Source organism: Dicentrarchus labrax, unplaced genomic scaffold (assembly GCF_905237075.1).
Source record: "Dicentrarchus labrax unplaced genomic scaffold, dlabrax2021, whole genome shotgun sequence".
In the NCBI taxonomy this organism is placed as follows: domain Eukaryota; kingdom Metazoa; phylum Chordata; class Actinopteri; family Moronidae; genus Dicentrarchus; species Dicentrarchus labrax.
This window is the reverse complement of record NW_026136719.1, coordinates 5,163,666-5,185,047: the sequence shown is the minus strand read 5'-3', so window position 1 is coordinate 5,185,047 and position 21,382 is coordinate 5,163,666. Positions and strand designations below refer to the sequence as shown.

The 21,382-nt window shown below is 41.4% G+C and overlaps 1 protein-coding gene across 6 annotated transcripts in view; it reads right to left on the bottom strand.

Annotated features, from left to right (window-relative positions):
• Positions 1-5,506: 5,506 nt before the first annotated feature.
• Positions 5,507-21,382, bottom strand: part of crtc3 (CREB regulated transcription coactivator 3) — a 35,799-nt gene continuing 19,923 nt past the window's right edge. For 2 of the 6 annotated variants that reach the window (XM_051380393.1, XM_051380398.1), the window contains 11 exons: positions 19,561-19,664; positions 15,231-15,281; positions 15,053-15,138; positions 14,156-14,205; positions 13,057-13,277; positions 11,662-11,897; positions 10,927-11,136; positions 10,278-10,361; positions 9,884-9,934; positions 9,362-9,569; positions 5,507-8,560 (listed from right to left, as the gene is read on the bottom strand). In XM_051380393.1, the coding sequence (XP_051236353.1) occupies positions 8,355-8,560; positions 9,362-9,569; positions 9,884-9,934; positions 10,278-10,361; positions 10,927-11,136; positions 11,662-11,897; positions 13,057-13,277; positions 14,156-14,205; positions 15,053-15,138; positions 15,231-15,281; positions 19,561-19,664 (1,507 nt within the window). In that variant the 3' untranslated portion in view covers positions 5,507-8,354. The remainder of the gene's footprint in view (positions 8,561-9,361; positions 9,570-9,883; positions 9,935-10,277; positions 10,362-10,926; positions 11,137-11,661; positions 11,898-13,056; positions 13,278-14,155; positions 14,206-15,052; positions 15,139-15,230; positions 15,282-19,560; positions 19,665-21,382) is intronic. The other 4 variants (XM_051380394.1, XM_051380399.1, XM_051380396.1 and 1 more) reach the window with 3 other exon arrangements.

Sequence of the window (21,382 nt, the reverse complement as noted above, 5' to 3'; positions counted from 1 at the left end):
AGCATACTACATGTTACTGCAAGTGCAATAACCTACACACACACACACACACACACACACAGATAAACACAATTCTCATTGGGCTGAGGTTGCAGATGCAGAAGACAAGCTTTGTTTATGTCAGTGGCACGGTAGTCTAAGAAACACATCCCAACATCTCAATACAAGCATCTATAAGCTGCCAAACACAGCTGCAGTATGTGTGTGTATCTCTCTGTGTGCGTGTAAAAATAACTTCACATTCACCAAATTAAAATCACAAACACGCAGTAAACAGAGTCATCCCTGACTCGCTTATTGCCCACAGATGTTCCCACTGAGCGGGAATGCGGTTCGAAACTTGTTGGCTGAGAATAACACATATGCATGTAAACAAAATCCAAAACCAGCACCGACCACATCCAAGCCTCCATTCACAAGGCAGACTGCGGATCAGATGCTGCCGCTCCTCCTCCTGTTCTGGGAATGGGGTTTATTTGAGCCTGTTCAGCTCTGATCCTGCTCCTGTTGTGTGGGATTAAGCTATTTCAGTCACTCGCAACACACAACAGCAGAGGTGTGACCGCCCAGCACGCTAAAAATACAGATCCCAAGTATTCACACAGTATGCTAACCAGTGGTGGGAAACTTACTTTCAAAATGTAATACATTACGTATTAATAGTTACTTTTATTTGAAAGTAATGTGATGTTACTGATTTCACAACTTTTGCTTCACTGTCATCAAAATAACCGCAGAAGAACAGCTAGTCACTAGAAACTGGAGGTTGTTTCATCGCAGTTGATCGACACTGAAGTTCATCACAGATCCAGTGGGGGGCGATACTGTACAGCCTGTTGAAGGCTCTCATCCACATACAGTGGTTACCACAGCCATCAGGTTTCAGGAACAGGATAGTGATGACTAACCTGACTGCGCCAGATGGTTTGTTACACAGGACCATTCGAGAAGTCGTTGTTGGAAACTGTTTGGAAAAGGGCGGGCACTTTCAAGAAATACTCAGCAGGTGATTGGATGAACCATCTGTCTATCAACCAATCAGATCAGGGAGAAGAATGAAAACATCTATTCAAATCAAGAAAATTCTTTTCGATGAAGAAAAACTCTCCAATGATATAACTGACAGCAGCATCGATGCTAACCTCCGTAGCGGTTTAACGAACAGTGTCTTCCCTATAGAGTGTCCGGCGCCCACGCCTGAAGCTGCAAGTACTCAAAGGACACTGATTGGTCTGTACCACTGTACCAGTCTTATTTATTGAAGCCTGGTGAGATGGATTCTCGCGTGATCTTGTGATTTTGTGTCCAGCTGCCAAATAACGGGCTGCTGAAAAACGCAGTTTTCTCCTTCGACCACAAGGGACAGCAAAGAGACCATTTTCATTGTCCGAGGTGTGTGTGTGTGTGTGTGTGTGTGTGTGTGGTGTAGAGGACTGCAGATGGGGGAAACCGGGCTATTAGAAAAGGATTTTGTGGGCTTTTATAAACACTTGACCAGGTTTTCAAAAAACAAAAATGTGATTACACATGGATTCTTTCTTTTCTCTCCTGCGTGCACACACACACACACACACACACACACACACACACACACACACACACACACACACACACACACACACACACACAAAAAACACACACACAGAAAGAGTATTAAATGACTTCACTGTATGTTTTGTGCCTCAAACAGCTAAAAAGAGTCAAGCAGCTCTGTTGTGAGTCTTTTATTCTGCAGTGAATGAGCACTGAGTCCATCAGAAAGTGTGGGCCGCTCCCTGACTTTCATTGCATGCCAGCCCTTTTTGAAAACTGCCCAGCCTTTCAATGAAAAAGGGACAAAGTGTTCAAAACACATTTTTATCTCCTCTTTTATCAATATTACAACCACCTGAAGAAACCCAGTCTGGAGATATTTTTGGTCGCAGCTTACAGTTTTTCTCTGTGGGGTCTGGGTGGAATTAGCTTCCAAACAGCGCAGAGAGAGAGAGAGAGCAGGAATCGCTCAGCCACATAAACATCAGCAAAACATGTGGTCAAAACACAGAGTCGGGGCAGTGAAAGTCAAGGATGCTTCACAGTAAAAGAGCAAGGACACGAGAACAGTTAACTGCGAGCAAATGAAAAAAACAAGAAAAAGAAGAAACAGAACGAACAACACGGGAAGAGAATGTGGAGACGAAAGCAAATGATGTGGTTGAGTAATTAAGTTAAGTTATAATCCGTAAACTTTCACTCCTGACTGAATTTGTAATGCCTGTGGTCACTGGTAGTAAACAAGTCATTCTTTTACAATTCATATTTTAGACAATTATAATAGATGTAGCACAGAGAGGATGTAGCTGACTGGAGAACGTAAGCTGTGACTATTTAAGTATATGTTGCTTTTGGTCTTTTCAGAATAGACGAGCTTAGCACATAGCTTAGCATATAGCATATGTAAGTGCAGGAAAGAAGAAAGTAGACAGAGTGTCTGACTGAGGTTTGCTCAACTGTTATTGGAGCCCAGAGCAATATGGGTTATTTCTTAATATTAAACGACCCATCGTTTCCTTCAAAGTTATGATTCAATGGGGAAGCAAACCCGGTTTGAGAAATGACTATAATAGAAATGCAAGAGAAGGAAACACTGAACACATGATCAGTATGTGTGTGTGCGAACTCTGCCTGTAACAATGATAAACGGGCAATTACACAATGCAAATACATTCTGAAATAACATGAAAATGAATGAAAACCATGTGGGCATCTGCTTGTGATGAACAACGAGAGAAGATAATAAACTTCTTCCCAGAAGGGCTCGACACTACAATAATGGATTTTAACATAATAGTGAGTGAGTAAAGAGTTTGGGATGGACGGGGGGGGTTTCCTCTCACAATGAGTTAACAAGCTGCAGCGGCCAGGAAGCAGATGAGACATTGTCAAATTAGAAAGATAGACGGATGGGTGAGGTGAAGTGGGTGAAGGAGGGAGGAGTTTTATGGAGTCTGACATGATGAGATGACAAGAAGAAATTTAGCCCCCCCTTCCATCTACCCTAAGGACTGTGTAGAGGTCAGGGTCGACGTACAGCTGTCCCCCTGATTCATGGCGCAGTGAGACACTAACATGCAGGTACATTCACATTTATCACAGCAGAAGCTGGAGAAAACACTTGTTTGGATGCCAAAGGCAGAGGAAGAGACTACAGAACAGTTTCTCCTCAGAGAATTTAGAGTGAAAGTATTTTATTGGTTTAGAAAAAGGTACCAGTGGAGGATGAATGCAGTCTCTTGAAATGTGTAATACAGGGAGCAATACAGCAAAAACAAAGACACACGTCTATGATCACACACCACCTTTATATGTTATCAATTATATTCACATTGATTCACATATAGCTGAGGAGTTAGGAGACTTTTATGCCACTTGCAGCAGAACTAGCTGAAACCATAGCACTCATAAATTACTTAATAATAGTTAATAGTCGCTACCTTTGTGTGCCGGCTGTTAGGAGCACGACAGATAGCTTACAGTTGGCTCTTCTGCACATTTATGACGTAATACTAATAAACATACTACAAGGAGTTTTTAACCCGTCATGTAACAGTCTCAATTTAATACTGATGCCTCTATATGACCATCAGCGAGAAGACTGGCTGTTTCTATTTAGTTATTCTCAATGTCTGCCACCAGGTCGGATTCAGTCGGATTCCCCTTTAAATCAATGAAACGAGGCAGTCGGAAACACTACCGCTTTTGTCCACAGGGGTCGCCAGAATCAACAAAAAATAGAACGAACAAACCTTTTGGTCTCTGAAAACATGAATAATTTTGGTAATGGAACGTAATCGAGTTTTCTCCATGACTGCAGAGCAAACCCACCAACTGATGAAGACTGTGAGAGGCAGTTAAAAGCTCTGGAAAATAAAACTATGAGCTATAAGCAAATGTTTTATATATATAGATAGCACATTGCTCCAAGTCAGAATTTCTTCTTAACTGACTTAAATAAAAGTTAAATACAATTAAATCAGTAAGGTTGCCAACAGACTTCATTAATTACTTTCTGCCAGCAGCTCAGTTCAGTACTCCTTCAGGTTCCCACCAGCTGGACGGTACACACACACACACACACACACACACACACACACACACACACACACACACACACACACACACACACACACACACACACACACACACACACACACACACACACACACACACACACACCTCATCCTCAGAGGAATTTCAGGCTGGCATCCTGACCTGCCTCGACTCACTCTGTGGACCAACTCCAGCTCTCTGACTGATGATTGTGATTATCTGCGAGTTGTTTTGGGAACTCACTCCCAGACTGCATCCTACATATGAAGCCTGGCTGATTTCCAGGAGCCCACACTGTCCATCTGCCAGACTATACTGGCCTCACACTCTCCTATGTATATGCTGTTTGTGTGAACACATGGACTGCAATTCCCACTTGCTGGGCACCAAATGTCACATTTATAAATCCAATGTTAACCAATTAAGAACAACTGATTTGACAGTTGAAATGAACCCTTTCTCAGTAAAACAAATAAAATAAAATTGACCTTTCACATTTTTCAAGTATCTCCTAAAACAACTCACAAGTCCCAAGTGTGTACTGAAACTGTTTTTGGTTGCTTTAAGTGTTCTTCGTGTGCATACTGGCTGTAAAGAGATCCAATTTAAGTGAACCCACTTATTTTGGAGTAAAACAATGTTCTTAAGTTTAGCTGGGAAACACAAAGAAGGATTTTCAAGCTGGTGAATTTTGTCCCCCATCATTTAGTCCCACAGTTGTCTCTGCAGGCTGGTAGCGAGGTAGAAACAAGCATCAAATTGTTACCACCTGAATCCAATTTGGATGTTGGCAAATAAACACTGAGCATTACTGCCATCAATTTCACCTGAAAGGACTTTGTGGTGGCCTTTGAGCTTGACACAGCTGGGATACCAAGTAAAAAACACATTCTTCTACTTTGTATAAAAACAGGATTTTGGTGAGCGATGCTTCACTAAAGAGAAAAGACAAAACCTGAAGAGAATCTGCAGAAGAAAGTGCGGATGTTACACAGATTATACCACAAAGCAGTCCTGAAAAGTAAGTATGATGTAGTTCAGTGAGTGTTTGCAGAGGATGAATGACATCAGGGAAACAATTATTTCATGTAATTTAATTAATCAAAATTATGTCTGGCTCAGTCTCTTCCTAAGCTGATGGTCTGTTAGCTTGTTTAAAAAATAAAGCAGTTGTCTTTCTGATCAGTGAAACCAGACAAATGGTAAGGATTTGAAAAGAAAGTAAATAAGCCATAAAAACATCTGACTTCGTTCTGAAACTATTCCTCAGCATACAGAAAGAGAAGATCCCCACAACATATTATTTTTCCCCAACTGGGCACAGGGATGTTGGGATTGTGGGATGTGTTCACCTCACCACACTGCTGCCATCTACTGGCAGGAACCACATCCTGTGACATTTTAAGACAACAGAGCCTTTAAGCTTAATACACAGTATAGAGTTTTATTGTTTATATTAAATCAGAGAGATAAGCACTATTACAAACCAAGAACATTTTATATCTTGGGGAAAAACAAAACTCAAATGACATTACAAAAAAAAAAAGTAGTAACACTAGTGGACAAAAAAAAACATTCTTTAAATAACAGAACTGTACATTTTAATATGCAACTAAAAAAAAAGTAAGACAAAAAAAACAAAACAACAACGAACGAAACAGTGACAGGAAAGAACGATGGGCAATTAGTACCAAACAGAGCTAAAGCTAAAGGGAAGTGATTACTAGCTGATACAGGTCACTGCTGGAATATGAAAAGTCAAAATACAACAAAGTAAGGCAGCAAAAGGCAGGCGTTTAGACAGCAGCAAACAGGCTGGGACAGAGGGAGGAACGGATAAAAAGAAAACACAAAACAGGAACATTAAACTGCAAAGTGGCTCCGTCACTCACCCACTGTCTCCTAGAGTTAAACAGAGAGCAGGTAAAAACGTATAACAGCTGTAATTGAATATAAACTCTTATAAAACGACCTCACGATAACCCCGACACCCCTCTTCATTTTGTATTTGACAAATAATCACACTGAATCTCTTTCACACACTCGCAGAAGAACTCACGGTCCACACAGTGCCGGTGTGACATCTTCTGACCCAAAACGTAAAAAAATAAACTAAAATAAACAAACAGTGCCATGCACCATTTGGTCTGCAATCCAAAATGTTGCACGAGTTCCTTTAAATCGTTCCCTATGAATGCTCTTGTTCTCTGACTGAGGGCCAACACACACTGTGGACACTGGACACATGTAATATTGTGATTTCTAGTAAATTTGATCCCCCCCCCCCACATTGTCAACATAACAAAATAAACCTGCAAGCCATGTTACACTGCATAATGTACAAGTTGCACCTGTTCAACAGGTTCCACTTAATTGAGAAAAGTTGCATAGCTAAAGAAGCAAAGTAAGAAATTTGCTCCAAAATCCTTTCAGAAGCAATATTAAAAATAGCTCTTTGACTTTATTAAAACAGACACTAGGGGGCACTCAATGCCCTAAATGGCAGAGTTATTACATAATCAAGTGTATATATATGAGCTCCTTACAAAACCCAAAGCCCAGAAAATAAAATGTTATGAATTTTTTCACAACGTATCAAAATGAAACACCTGATGCCGGTGTTTTAAAATATGCGTAGGTGCAGTGACTTCTCATATTTAGTCACATAAAGTCTCACTTTTCTCAGTAATGGCTTCATTCAACTTCTTTGGGTTATCAGGTGAAGAAAAAAAAAGACACTCTTATCAGGTGTAAAAATATCAGTGTACACACTGTGAACCAATTAGTGCAAAATATGTTCTGTGCAATGTTACATGATGTCCGATGTCCACATGATTACAGTCTGCTTTCTCTTTGTCACTGACTGTTCAACCACAGAGGAGAGGGGGGGGGAGGGGGGGGGGGGGGGTCACTGTGCTGCCGTAACACGAGGACAGAAAGCCGGATGCAAAAAAAGAAAAGATATTTAGGACATAATCGATCCACAGTAGCACAGCGCATGCCCTTATTCACAACAAGATTTAAAGTACAGTACAAGCGCCATTACAAGTCAGTACAAAATGTAAAAGAAAACATATGCAATGAATGTACATAGAAGTATTTTCAAGAACAAAAAAAACGTGAACTTCCTTTTTTAAAAATGGATTTGAACGCTGTCCCAGTGCTCTAAGAGTTCTGCCAAAGGAAATCACAGCCGATTCATCTGTGACTGAGGAGAGGGGGAATATCCATCCAAATTACAAGGAAAAATATAGCATTTATTCAATACATGTTAGAATTTTATTTCTCAATCAGAAATTCAAAAATCTATACTCAAGTAATATTTACTTATTAAAATCTCATCTTTGTAAACAGTTTGCCCTTTTTGTTTCTAGTTTGAAAATACATTCTAATCAGACTGAAATTGAGGCTTTTATATATGTGTATATATATATTTATATTTATAGATCTGTGGCAAACATCTCAAAAATAATCTGATTCCATATGTAAAGAAATACATTTTAAAACAAAAGCTCTAATCTCTCTAGTCTTCATTTCTACCGTGATTGTTCGAGAGCCTAAAGTAGCCACGACGTGGCCGGTTTTCACTTCACCTGAAGAACACTGGGCGGCCAGATGTTTCGCCACCGACACATGTTACTGCTCCAGCTGAGAGCAGTAACAGCTCTGGGCTCCCGTTACCTCATTTACTGGAAGTAAACTGTGTGTTGGCATTTCTGCTGCTCTTCAGCATGGCGATGGGGTTGCCATGGTGTGTAACCATGGCAACGAGGTTGCCACGGCTTCAGGGGGGCTGTGAGCTGGTGATGAGAGAAAGAAGCGGGAGGGACTGGCTCCTCGCTGGATTGTATCACATGTTTTCATCCGACTCTTTTTGGTTGGAGGGGGAGAAGCGGTCTGGAGGAGGTGCAGACTCTCGGAACTGGACCTACTTCTGCTCCCAGTGCTGATTTCACACCCCAAACTGCGTCGATCCTCCATTTAAAATAATGTCTGAGAAATACGAGCTTGAGCATGTGTGAGGGTAACTTTGCATGAAGCAGTTGTAAACAGTGTTTGTTCACAAGTCTCCTCCTTAAAAATATATGTGTGCATGACTATGCACGCGTTCATTGTCTTTCACATTTAATGAATCTTAGTGGCAGTGGATGCATGCACAGTGGCCCTATAGAGATTGTTTGCATGCATATTCAGATTTGTACACTCTATACACTGCAAATCCAGGTGTGCGTTCTCGTTGTTGAAACCTGTGACGCTCTTTATGTTCAGAGTCTGTCACTGCGAAAAGTATCCTCCACAGATGGGTCCGGCAGCACCATGTCGGGATCACTGAGCATGCTCAGACCGTCCAGGCTGAGGGGCTCGATGCGCAGCTCGTCCTCCAACGGGAAGCCACCCTCTGAGTCAAAACATTCAGGCACCGTAGAGAGTGCGCTGCTGATGTCCTTTGACAGACTGGGGTTGGAGTCATCTGAGGGAGAGAAACAGATGATGGTGGGTGAATGTTTGCTCCTGTCTGGAAAACACTTACATGCTATATCTAACAGTCTCACTGCCCTCATCGTTAGTCCTGACAGCTCTTTTTTAAAAATAAATCTGACACTCTTCCATTTAAACTGGAGTAAACAAAGCCGGTGCCCGAGGCAGCACAGACACAAGTCAACAACTCCATGAATGTATGTTCATTTTCCTCCTGTGAGAAATGATTTAAGCCACAGGAAACAATCACTAACATGACACACTCCTGCTAATATTTGCATTCAGTGAAATCGCAGTGTGAACAATGAAAATTTAATGAATCATAATCACCTCTCCAGAGACAGTTCATGCTTTTACTGCAAACAACTGCTAAATGTTTCTGGTATCACACTGCACATCTATTTGTGAGGCCACACCAGAGGTGGTTAAAGGACACTGTACTGTAGCAAATCTCATGATCTTTAGTCAAAGGCCACTTTTTCTCGTCTCATCAAAATAAGAAAAGTAAACATTTTATTTAAAGCTGCATTAGTTATCTGAATCAAATGACTGCATGTAATGTGAGTGGATGGTGGGTTCACGGCACATTTACTGAATGGTTCTGTCCTGACACAGCTACTGTACTTACCCCTACCTGCCCAGCACAAAATGGCAAACAAATGATATTTTTATATAACAACAAACATTTTTGTTTTCTGTAAACAAAATGAAAACAAAAACTGAATTCCTCTTTCTCGGGATGCACTATGCCCATGATGGACAACAAAACAACTAACCCACCCATATGACTTACCAGTGAGTATGATATTGGGCAGTCCTCCGCTGCAGTTGGAGTACAGCATGTTAGACCTCATGTGATTAGGGTCCTGCAGGCTGCCATGGCTGCCGCCCAGCCCTGAGAGGGCAGCCTGGGAGTAGTACAGCAAGGAGGAGGAAGGGTCGAAGCAAGAACCCCCTGCTGTGGAGCACATCGCGTTTTCCAACAGAGAGAACTGGTCCAACTAGCCGGCAGATGGTGGAGAGAAAATGGCAAACGGAAGAAAATTGAAAGGATCAGTGAGAGGAGTTGTCGTCGTGTTCACCCTGGCAGCTTAATTCTATGTGATATCTTCCAAGTGTTTTTCTCATAACATCCACAGTGCATAAAAAACCTTATTAACACTACAACTGATGACAAGCACACATTCTGTTCAGCTCTGTGGTTTGAGAAAAACTTCATTACTAGTTATTGTGTCAGCCAGATTTCATGAAAATCCATTCATAAAATTTGGATACATGCTGCTGACAAATGAAGCTTTGCAGGGCAAAAACATACATTTTCAGTGGAGTGATGAACTGATGCCACAGAGTAATTTCCCTTGTAAAACTGCAAATAGAACATAGAAATGTTGGTTAACTTCTTTGTGTAAGAAGAAATACTGAATTAGTCAGGGTCTCATTTGCAGCAGTGATTTCCCCATTACCTTACATGTTTATGTTTAAAGATTTATCCCATTCCTAACGTGACACATTTTTGCATCCATGTGTTCTGCATCTGTTGGCTGTCACTTATGTGCTGATAAGGAAACGCTACAGTGATGACTAGGCCAACAAGTCTTTTTCCTTGTTGCAATGCTATTAACAACCCACTCTCACGGGTTAAACTGTCTCCTCGGAGATGAAGTGCAAGTACTCTGTGTGCGTTTACTGTTTTGTGTGTCAACCTGTACCTGATAGGGGAGGGTCTTGCTCTGACGATTGGAGAACTGTGGCTCCATGAAGGGGTCGTTGAAGAGTGTCCCCATGTTGTTGTGCTGTTGGGAAGCAAAAAAGAGTCCCAAAATATCACATTGTGGTCACATTTACACCAGGCTTCCTTAGTGGTTACACAACAATATTAATGTAACTTTCTATAATTACTTAGGACTGTAAGCAAATCACAAATGACTGTATTTTTCTACCTATCGACCTTCACTGGTTGTTAATGATCAGAACTCAACTTGTTTAAGAAATATGACATTATGTGTATCATTAATCTACCAGTTCCATAAAGATATTAATGTCAGTATTCTCAGAGGTATTACAGACCTGTATATTTATAACTAATGACACTTAGCAGAATATTTGTATCTGTTGTGTTCAGCAGCAAAAGAAACTACACAGTAAATGTGATTGCTCAACTTAGAGAAGGTTAATAAAATGTCAGTGTTGGATCTTATCTCCCACACTAATGTCTGCCCTGCAGGGAGACAAAAACAAGTTATGAAAATGCACAAAACACCATGGTGCACAAAATCTGATATTGTGTGCACGTGAGTGCCCTCCAGCCTGCTCTCCGTGCGCACACCCCCTGACAGAGACACTCTTCATGGCACTCACTTGGTTGTTGAAGTCCATTTGGATGTTCTGAAGGGGGGAAAGGGGCTGCTGCTGTTGCTGCTGATGATGCTGATGCTGTTGCTGCTGCTGCTGCTGCTGCTGCTGCTGTTGGCATTGTCGGCTCTGGTCCACTGCATGCTGGGATTGTTGGTAGAGCGGATAGGGTGGGGGCGGCTCCCTTGGCATGTTGCTGGTATCCAAAGCTACTCCCTAAAAGGACAGAGGAAGCCAGCAGGAGTCACTAAAGACTGACTACAAGTTTAATAAAGAGTTGGGATTTATTTTGGGATATATTTATTCTGATTGTAGTGTCATTACTCAACTACACTTTCTCCATCAAAGCTGGAATAAAAACAATTGCACCAGTGTGTTTTTTGCAATTGTAGGAATTTTTACTTGGAAGTCTAACTTTATTTTACATCATTATACATTTGTGAGTGTTGCTTTAGCTCTAGTATTTTTGACAGCAGTGGTACTTAGTTTACAAAGTGCAATGAAATTGAAGATGCCAGGCGCCAAACTAGCAGGAGTTCAACACAAAATATGTCTGAATTTATTTAAAATATGTCCGAATTTATACTGCTCAAAAGAGTATAAAAGAAACAACTTATGTTTTCTCATAATGTTCAGTTTTATAGGCACATGAATTTTATTTTTTATTTCAGTGCAATGCAAAATAGACAATTCCTCTTGTTGTTGGGGGAATGTGGAACCTTTGGTGTGAGGTGTGTGTACCTGTGTGATGGGGGACAGCGAGGGGGACATGGTGGGAGAGAGCTGCTTGGCAAGACCCCTGCGCTGCTCGGTGCCAGGAGACAGGGTGAGGGGGCTGATGGGAGCGGGCCGTCTCCGAGGGGAGTTGTTGGAGAGACGCAGGGACGAGTTGATGGAGGGATTGCTGAGCGACGACTGCAGCTGACAGTTGTTGAGGGACTGCTGGATTGAGGGATTGCTCAGAGAGGAAGAGAGACCTGTAGGGAAAGTAAAGACAACATGAGCACATCGATGAGACAGATTTAAGAAGCATCAGATGTACATTAGAATGAAACTAACAAAGCTGCTGTGAATCCAGAGCAGATATGAGCCCTTAGAAACCAACATGTGGAAGTTATGAAGAAGTATGATACTTGATTTTCCAGAATGCTCTCCAGTCCCCGACCCAAAACACTAGACTTTATTGTGTGACTGGGGAGGGAGAGAAAAATGGAGGGCAAAGGAAAGGAAAATGAGAAGACAGAGTGAAAAGAAAAGAGCTGATTGTAGTAAGCCAAAACGGGGTCAAAGTTCCTCTGTCACTTTGGTACTCGGCCAAGTTGAATTGTGTTCGACATGGGAGCCCAACCATGCATACGCTCACAAAACACAGAAAGGAAAGACTGAGTGGGAGCAGTGTTGGGTGTGATCAGATCAGGCAGCACAGTTCATAGTGAGGAAGTTGGAGACAGAACGATTATTCAGTGAGTTATCCATAATGTACAGTCGGCTGGCAGAGGACGAAACCTGGAACCTGCTCAAAACACTGGAGCAGTCTAAAGTTAGAACAGACTTTAATAAACCTACAAAGACTAGAATCCCAGCAGATGATGACTCACTGAAATACACAGATCTTTTAGTCTCGACAGTCAGAAGGGGCCCATGTTGAAAGACATAATTCAGATAACACACTGAATGACAGGTAAACTATGATTACTCTATCATAACTACAATCAGCACAAATCCTGCATGGAGACAAATTGTCTTAAGTGATGGTACCAACGCAGAGAAAGGTATTATATTATTATTATTATTATTATTATTATACGATATTCAAAGGGAAGGGTGACGGGAGGGAGCTGCAAATTGCAACTACACCACTAGAGGGCACTAAATCCTACACACCAGATCTTTAAAGTTCAGGTATTAGGTATTAAAATAAGACCAAGTGTTCAGAACTGACTAGATGAGTTCAAATTTCAAACCTTATTTTCCTTCACATCATACACCCTAAGCAAACCTGGAGGTCGGGACCCGTGAGATAGATCTAGGGAGTCATAAGATGGCTGACAGCATAAGAAAGCTGACAACAACAAAAAAAGAAAATAGTAGTAGCGACCATACACGCACATAACCGTAAAGCTGAGCTCCACCCACCCTGGGAGTTGCCGATGCCTAGGTGCATCATGGCAGCCGGCAGATTTCCGGTGCTGCTGCCCCCACTGAGGTTGGGGTACCCTCCGTTGTCCTCTGGGTCCAGCGGGGTGGAGAGCGGTGAGGGGAAGTGCAGATTGCTGAGGTCGGGCAGGGAGCCGCCGGTATTTAACAAGCCCTGGTAGTGGGACAGACCGGGGTTCTGCTCCGGAGACGGGAATATACTGCAGCGAAGGTACATAGAAAACTTGCTTCACTCATCATGAACAACACCAGTGCCCAGAATGCATTTTAATTAATGTAAATATTGTGCATCAATTAAAGGTAGAGCCATTAAATGTGCTGCCGTTGCCATTTCAAATTGACAAGATGTTTCTTTGACTCCCATCCACTTGTTCTAGCCTCTTCTTTTTTTCCACCCACTCTCCATTTCCTCTATTATTTCTCTAATTTCCATTTCTGCTCATATGCTGCATCAACAACAGCAACAGTGACTCATTGTTGTCTGTCCCCACACAAATACATACAAACTGGCACAACACAAAACAATGAACAAATGCTTGCCTCCACAAACATACAGTGTGTCTCCCTCTGCGCTGGCTGCACAGGTCAAAATGATGTCTTTCTAATAATCTTAAATCTCTTAAGGCTCTTTAGATTGAACACTGCCTGCTGTGTGGTAATATGAACTCTACATTATGTCTGATCTGTTGCAATCTTACTGGCAACATGGTAAAAAGAGAACTGCTGCTCGAAAGCTAATATATTGATAGTAAAAATGGAGACATCCGTTTGCTTCTAAATCATGACACCGGAGGTCGTTTGCAGTGAGAAAACAATAGCCTTAGCAAACTGTTGTTAAACAATTCAAAAGGAATCCGATTGTTCCTCTTATTACAAGAGGGTCAGACGTGTAAAGAGGAACACAGACATCCTGTTTGACGAGGTGGGAATGTGTTGCATTTCATCTCCATGATTCCACTGTTTCTGTTGACCAGCTGCAGCAGCTACGGATTATGTGGCATTAAAATGCTTTGTGTAACACATTAATGATGATCTGGGAATAAAAAGGAAAAAGTTAGGCTTCTGCCTTCAGACTTACTTGATTCCAGGCACTTCACACGATTTAGGCCTTGATGCCAGAGACTGGACCTAAAACAGAAACACAGAGGTTACCATTACTCGTCTCAACCAGATAATAACTCTCTAACACTCAAGTCTGAGTCAGCAGCCCACTTTCACTCAATGTGGAAACACTGAATTCCTATTATGACATTTACAAAGAAACTTAATTTAATGTGTATTGTCATGTCCAATGCATAAAAAGTGTTGTCATCTGTGTTGACACTGGTATCCTGCTTATCAGATCTGTGTATTCTTAATGTAATGTAATGTAATGAGCTGAAAAATTCCTTTGAAATCCATTACAAAGTGGAAAGTTCCACATTAGCAAAAAATATGTCTCCTTCCAGAATTGCAATAAAAATTATTATCCGGATCCAAAAGATGTTGATTGTTGGGATTGAGCATGAAAATTTGTGGTTTCATCTCATCTTTTGTGTAAGAACAGAAGACTGAGACTCGTCCCAGACAGTAAGACTAACAAGATTTTTTTGTTTTTTTGGTCGAGGATGCTTTGGATGTTGACATTTCTGATGCCAAAAATTGTCTGTGTTGATTGAACTATTTAGAGTCATGCAGCAAAGACTGGTTCAACGCGTATTCTGTCATGTCTCTGCCAAGCTAGGAATTTGAGATGTCGCAATCACCTAATCTGACTGTTCTCAAAAGACGTAAAGATGTTGTGCAGTCCGATTCCCGCCATTACAATCATTGCTTTGGAGTGTTCGTCATCAACAACACACACAGACGTGAGAGCAATGAATGCCAGGATATAAACATCATAATCTTCATGCGTATGGTGTTACCATATGTCAAACAAAACAGAAAGCATCAAGCAGGCATTGATGTAAGAATAGTAAGTGAGCAACAGTCTCACCTTCTTGGCCTCCCACAGCTGCTTGGGAAGGGGTTTACTGACCCCTATTAGACTCTCCTCATTAGGCAGGGAGGGGAAGGAGAACACTGCAGAGAAGAAAGTACACTTTAATGAAACGTGTTTTACAAACAAGCTAATACAAGTTCTCTCTTGATTGTTAAAGAAAAGGGCAACTCACCGTTTCCGGAGCCATCCACCTCTGCCTCATTTACACTAGCTGCATGCCGGCCTCCCCGAGAACCAAACAAACACACAAAAACAGGAGAGGGGGGGAGGGATGATCGACAGGGAAATAACAAAAGACATAAAGACAAAAGCAGAGGAACATTAGAGGATATACAATATTAACCAGCTGTTTGAATTATTCCGATGTGTCTGGCACAATAATCAGTCCCTCTGACAGGAACAGGCCCTTTGGAATGCAGACTGCAATTGCTGTGCATAAACGCAACAGCTGGGCATCTGGCATCATGTTATTAGTCACACAGATGAGGAGAGGGAGGAAGAAGTTGGGTGGGGGGGTTCATAGAGTGATGAATAAAGAGAGTACCATTGTTTTTCTCGTGCCACAAAGAGCCTCTTTCTCTTCCTCCCTGCTGGAGACCCAGTGACAGATACAAATGCCTTTGTTTTTGCCTCCTTTTAACTTTTGTCTTTTTCATGTCTAACTCTTGTGTTTAGCAACAACACATCAGTGCACTCTGTTACTTATTAGGAAAATGGTTTGTTTTTTTTCTCTTGATGTCTTTTTCAAGTCTCCTCATTACTCTGACTTACACTGGGCTTCTCTTACATTAGCCTTTGAACCAGTGCCCACCCATTCCTTCTCCTTCAATGCTCAGTCTCTCTAAGGCCCATTCATTTCGAGAGGCAGCATTTCGGGCTGCTGGAACAGATGGGACAATGAGGCGATACAACAGTCTGGCATCATTATATTTCCCCTTCAGAGGTGTCTAGTCGCCATAGCTCGTAGAGGCGCAACTGGGACAGAAACGGGGCAACTGGGATGGAAAATGGTTGGCTTGTGTCTCTGGCTAGATCTCTTACACCGTGCAATGCGCTCCAATGTTTGTGTTATAAATGCTCAGGATTAAGAAAAAAAATATGTTGCTACAGCATAGCAGTAATCAGAGGCCTTTCAGCTGCAGAGGTAACATTAGATGTCTTCTGACTGATGCAGCTCCTTTTCAGAGAGAACAATTGGCAGAAAAGAGATTACACCAAAAAGACTGTAGCTGAACTCCTCTGCTCCGAGTGTTTCCACCTCGGCAGTGTGACTCATAGCTGTAATTCCTAGTTAGATGCTTCTTTAATCAGCCAGGGCTTAACACCACTCAAAACCCGCTGAAACCTTTAGAGGTGTCAACGAGGCCCTGGGGCTTCACAGCTCTCCGCGCTCCTGCGATGGCAGCACTGAGGCGACGAGGCTGCGCTGCTCGTTCCACAACAGTCTGGTGTCCTAGTCACTTTAAGAGGAAAAGAAATGCAGCCTGTATAGCTATGTGTAGTATGTGCTGGTAGACTATATACAGCAGGCTATACAAGAAGTCTGTGCTGTATATACAATGTGATCCTCCGCAGGTTCACTCAGTTCACCTTTGGGGAAATACAATCATCTTGTGACTTCATTCTAGGTCTGCTGGCTGCACAAGAGTAGAGCTGAAAACAAGCAGTTGATTAATAGATTACTCAGTCGAGAGAAAACGAATCAAAAACGACATTTTTAAGCAAAGATTCTCTGGTCCTTCTTAAATTGGAATATTTAATGTGATAGTAAACAGAGTATCTTTGGGGTTTCAAGTGTTGATCCGACATAAGCAGGCATTTCAAAGTTTTAATATGGGTTCTGGGAACTTGTGATGGGATATTCTATGGAACCGAATGACTAATCAAATAAAGAACCTTTAGATTACCCAATAACCATTTCTTACAGCCCTACTCAAGAGTTTTCCCAGGACATGAGTATGACAAACAGTGAGCAATCAAACACAAAATACCTGATATCAGCTATTTCTGTAAGCAACAAACAAACACGCCAACATTTCCAACTGGGCCTAAGGTGAGCCACTTAAAGCACAGCAGACTGTAATTCATATATCTACACTGGGTTGATTCTGTTTGTATGTGAAACTCAAACTTGGCTAAGATCTTAAGGCAATATCCTGTTTAAACTTGTTGGCTAAACAAAGAGAGTACTAATGCACGGCAGGAGCACTTCTCTCATCTACTCCACACTTCATCAGCACTGAGAGCAGACAAATGTGATAAACAGTGTCAAAAACACACTGGACGTTCAGATGGAAACAGCTCAGGAGAACGGCAAGGGGATGGATGGGGATTGTGAAAACAGAGGGAGGAAGATGAAATCTTTGACTTAAGAGTTAGATCTTTGTCTTTGGACCAATTACAATGCAACTACAAGAGGTATAAACATAGTGTTTTAAACCAACTACGGCCTGATGGTGATTTGTTTAACTGTGCTTTCAGAGTGGCTTATGAGACTGAAAAAGCAGTTCGCTGGATGGACTGTGTTCTCTGTTAATAAATGACCAGAGGAACAGAAACACAAACACCATAAACTAGCATGATTACTACGACATGGGCCCAGTGCAGGAGCAGCCTGCATATAGCATGTGACTGAGAGGGTACACGGTTTAAAAACATGTCGAGTCTGTGCTACTGTGACCCAGAGTTCTGCTCGCACAAGTGTACACCTCTGCTACACTTCAGTATAATGCACTGCATGAGTGTTCGAGGTGATGTCTCAATACACAAGTGGATCTTAATTAGTTTCTCTAGGCGGTGTCCTGCCCTTGTTGGTGGTGCGCATGTCATACTGTGAATATTCCACCTGCTTTTCGTCTGTTAATAGATCCTGTCAGCTCTGCTCCTCGTGGTCATTCACACCCACTCCAATAAACAACACAGGTTTGGGTCACATCAGGTCAACAGCACATGCCAAATCAAGCCCAGGGAGAGATTTTAATGCATTATTTTACATAGGGAAGTTTGTTTTCAGAATATAAGAAGCTAAAAATAAAAAGGAGACTGCAAAGCTGCATAAGCATGTAATAATTCAAATGGCATTTAACATTTAATAACAATGTCAATTCCCCAGTGAACAGTTAACCAAATGCAGCTGGACCCAAAATCAGTATAGTGAGATCTTTTTCATTACGACAGAGACAGCAGCTCTGTTAACAGGCAATGATAGTAATGACTCGACTCTTAAATGAGATTTAGTCTGTGAAGCTTTTACAACACACATCTAATGCAGTTTTTATGTTATAAAGTCAAGTCTAAAGTTTTGGAGCAAGGAAAAAAATAAGTCGCTGCTAGGGCAGAAAATTTTTTGAAGATCCCCTCCAGACATGTTTTATATATAAAAAAAATATTCTGCTTTGAAGAACAATTTGTGTCTGATGTGTTTTTTTCCACAAAAAAAGTTGAACTGTTGGACACAGGATGTCTCTGACTTCTCTGAGAAGAGATTGCTTCCACTCTAGTTAACGTGATGTCACAAATCATGCTCGTTACCAAGGGGCAACCAAATGAAGCCGATATGGAAGTAGCAAAGACTGCAGTTCCTTAAACGGCCACTCGAGGCTGGCTACAGATTTTTACAGAGCATTTTTATATAACTGTATATAACCGTTTACATTATATTAAGTTATGTATAATTAAGGGCATGGCCTCTTTGAGTGACAGGTGAGTGCTGTCACAGGTGGCTGTTTTCAGTAACCAGGCTTCATTTGGCCCGCCTCAACCCCATCCACGCTCCACCTCTTTGTCCATTTGTTTGTTTGTAGTCAAGACTGCCAAGATGGCAGTGGCCAGAGCCACCACAGCGAGCTTCACAGAAGCGCTTAGAAACCTATGGATGACGTCATGAAGAATATGTCCATATTTTATATAGTCAGTGGCTCGTATGTGCAAGTCTTCTAGTGTCAAACACTGCACATACATCAATCTGTAGTGAAGTAAAAATGTAAAACACATTTTGATTGAGTGGAAGGGAACTTTACATATTTAACCCAGTTTTTGTTTCTCCAGGTTTCTGTGAGCTTGTCGAGATGGGGATCTGACATTATAAGATTGGCAGACAGCCAATAACAGTGACTTGAGTCACTGAAATCCATTTGAATATAGAAAACAAATCCTCAAATAGGACTATGGGGTGATTGGATTAGACTCAGCCTTTATTAAGAGAAAATACTCCAAAATTCTCTCTGCAAGCAGCTTTAAATTGGGCAGCTACGCAGCTATAGTAGAGGGAAAAATGAAACTAAAAAGAAATAGATGAAGGGTAAAAAACCAAACTGGGTCAAATGACGGAGCTGAGGTACAGGGCTCCGCAAGCTGCCGCTGAGTTAAGGATACATTAATCGATGAGAAATATTTTAAACACGGTCAAGTCAATTTTGTGTTCTGAGTGAGTGTGTGTGTGTGTGTGTGTGTGTGTGTGTGTGTGTGTGTGTGTGTGTGTGTGTGTGTGTTGTTACTCTCACCATTACGCTGGGGGGGACCTCGACCCATCTGCTGGTTCATGCCAAAGGGGTCCTGAGGGTTTGGGTTCATAGCACTCGTATGCAGAGCAGAGTCTGAGTTGGTTCTGTGTAGGAGGCAGAGGAGGAGGAGGAGGAGGAGGAGGAAGAGCAAAATTATGCAAAGTGTTCCAGCACCTTGGACAGAGGCAGAGTATTTCTGCGGGCCATAAGGTCAGTGAGTCATTCTGCTTCCTGCTCTGCCTCCACACAAGCTGCATTCATCTGCAAGCTCACACTGACCTTACTCACAAACATCCTCACAGCGCTGGACTAAATGTTTATCGGCCTGTGATGAAAACACAATTTGGCTCCGTCATGAAATAATAATCACCTAAAAGTGCTTCATATAACTATGCTATTATTTGTTTTCCCTAATAATACTCATATATATATATATTGAAGGTTCAGGAATATAATTTTCATTTTACCTGCAATTGATTTGACAGGGATGCATTCACAATTTTGCCACTAGCGTTAAGTTACGTTAAGTTTAACGTTTTTTTTTATCTTTGACAGCTACAAAAATGATTTGATTTGAAATCAGTTACTTCTTCTTGTACATATCTAATATGTGTAAGAAATTCACTTAAACATTCTCACCTGTACCAAGCTCTCAAGCGCACACACATGCCTGGGCAATACCACACAAACCTGAGTCCTACATCACTCTGGCTGCAAGCTTTCTCTAGTGCTATCCATTAAGCCTCAATGGCTTCTTTCATGCGTCAGTCCTACTTCCCTTCTAGTACATTGTAGCAAATTGTAGTCATCATACTTAAATTTGATCCATCTGTCTTTATTTTTAAGATGTCAGGTTAGGTCTCCTGGTCTAGAAAAACAAAATCACTCAAATAGCCCCTCAAGATCAGATTTTTAAGCCTTTTATGGGTTTACATTATTTTATTTTATTTGTTTTGTTAACCGTTTGGTTATCTTATGTAAAAGTAACTGATTAATTATGTCACGTAAAGAGGAAATATGTAAATAAACACACGGATTAAGATCATCAGAATGATCTCCAGCCAGATTGTCTAAACAGCTTACATGTATTTTTAAGTAGCAACACAGCATATAAGGAAAATGCAATATTCCAATGATGGAAAACTGTATCATGTTTACATTAAACACTAAAGTCACAACGAGGTCACCATTTCATTACACTAAGGCAACCATTATGAGTGGTATAATGTATTTTCTTTAACGATATACATGTTTAGAACATTATGGCTATTTAAAGCCTCAATTAGTCATCTTTAAAGAATACTCACATTTTGGGGAAATTTGCAATCTTAAAGAGAGTTAAAGGTCCAGTGTGTAACATTTATGAAGATTTATTGGCACAAATGGAAAATAATACTTATAGATCGGTTTTCATGAGTATAGAATTGCCTGAAAATAAGATAAGAAGTGTTGCGTTTTCGCTTCCTTCGAATGAGCCGTGTTTAACTACATAAAAAGGGTCCTCTTCTACAGAAGCCACCATGTTGAATCGTCATGTTTCTACAGAAGCCCAGACCAGACAAACCAAACACTGGCTCTAGATAGGGCCTTTCACATTTTTTTCACATTTTTGCAGCCACCTTATTGTCTCCTACACACTTGGTTGGATGAAGGGGTTTCAGTTGGTTGCAATCTGCAATCTCACCGCCAGATGCCATCAAGTGTGACACACTGGACCTCCAACACTCAAAAAGGTTTGGTAGCAAAAAATGTCAAGTACCGAATGTTGGCATCGAATGCTTCATCAGCTTCATAGTTGTTTACCTTCTCCTAAATCATCTTA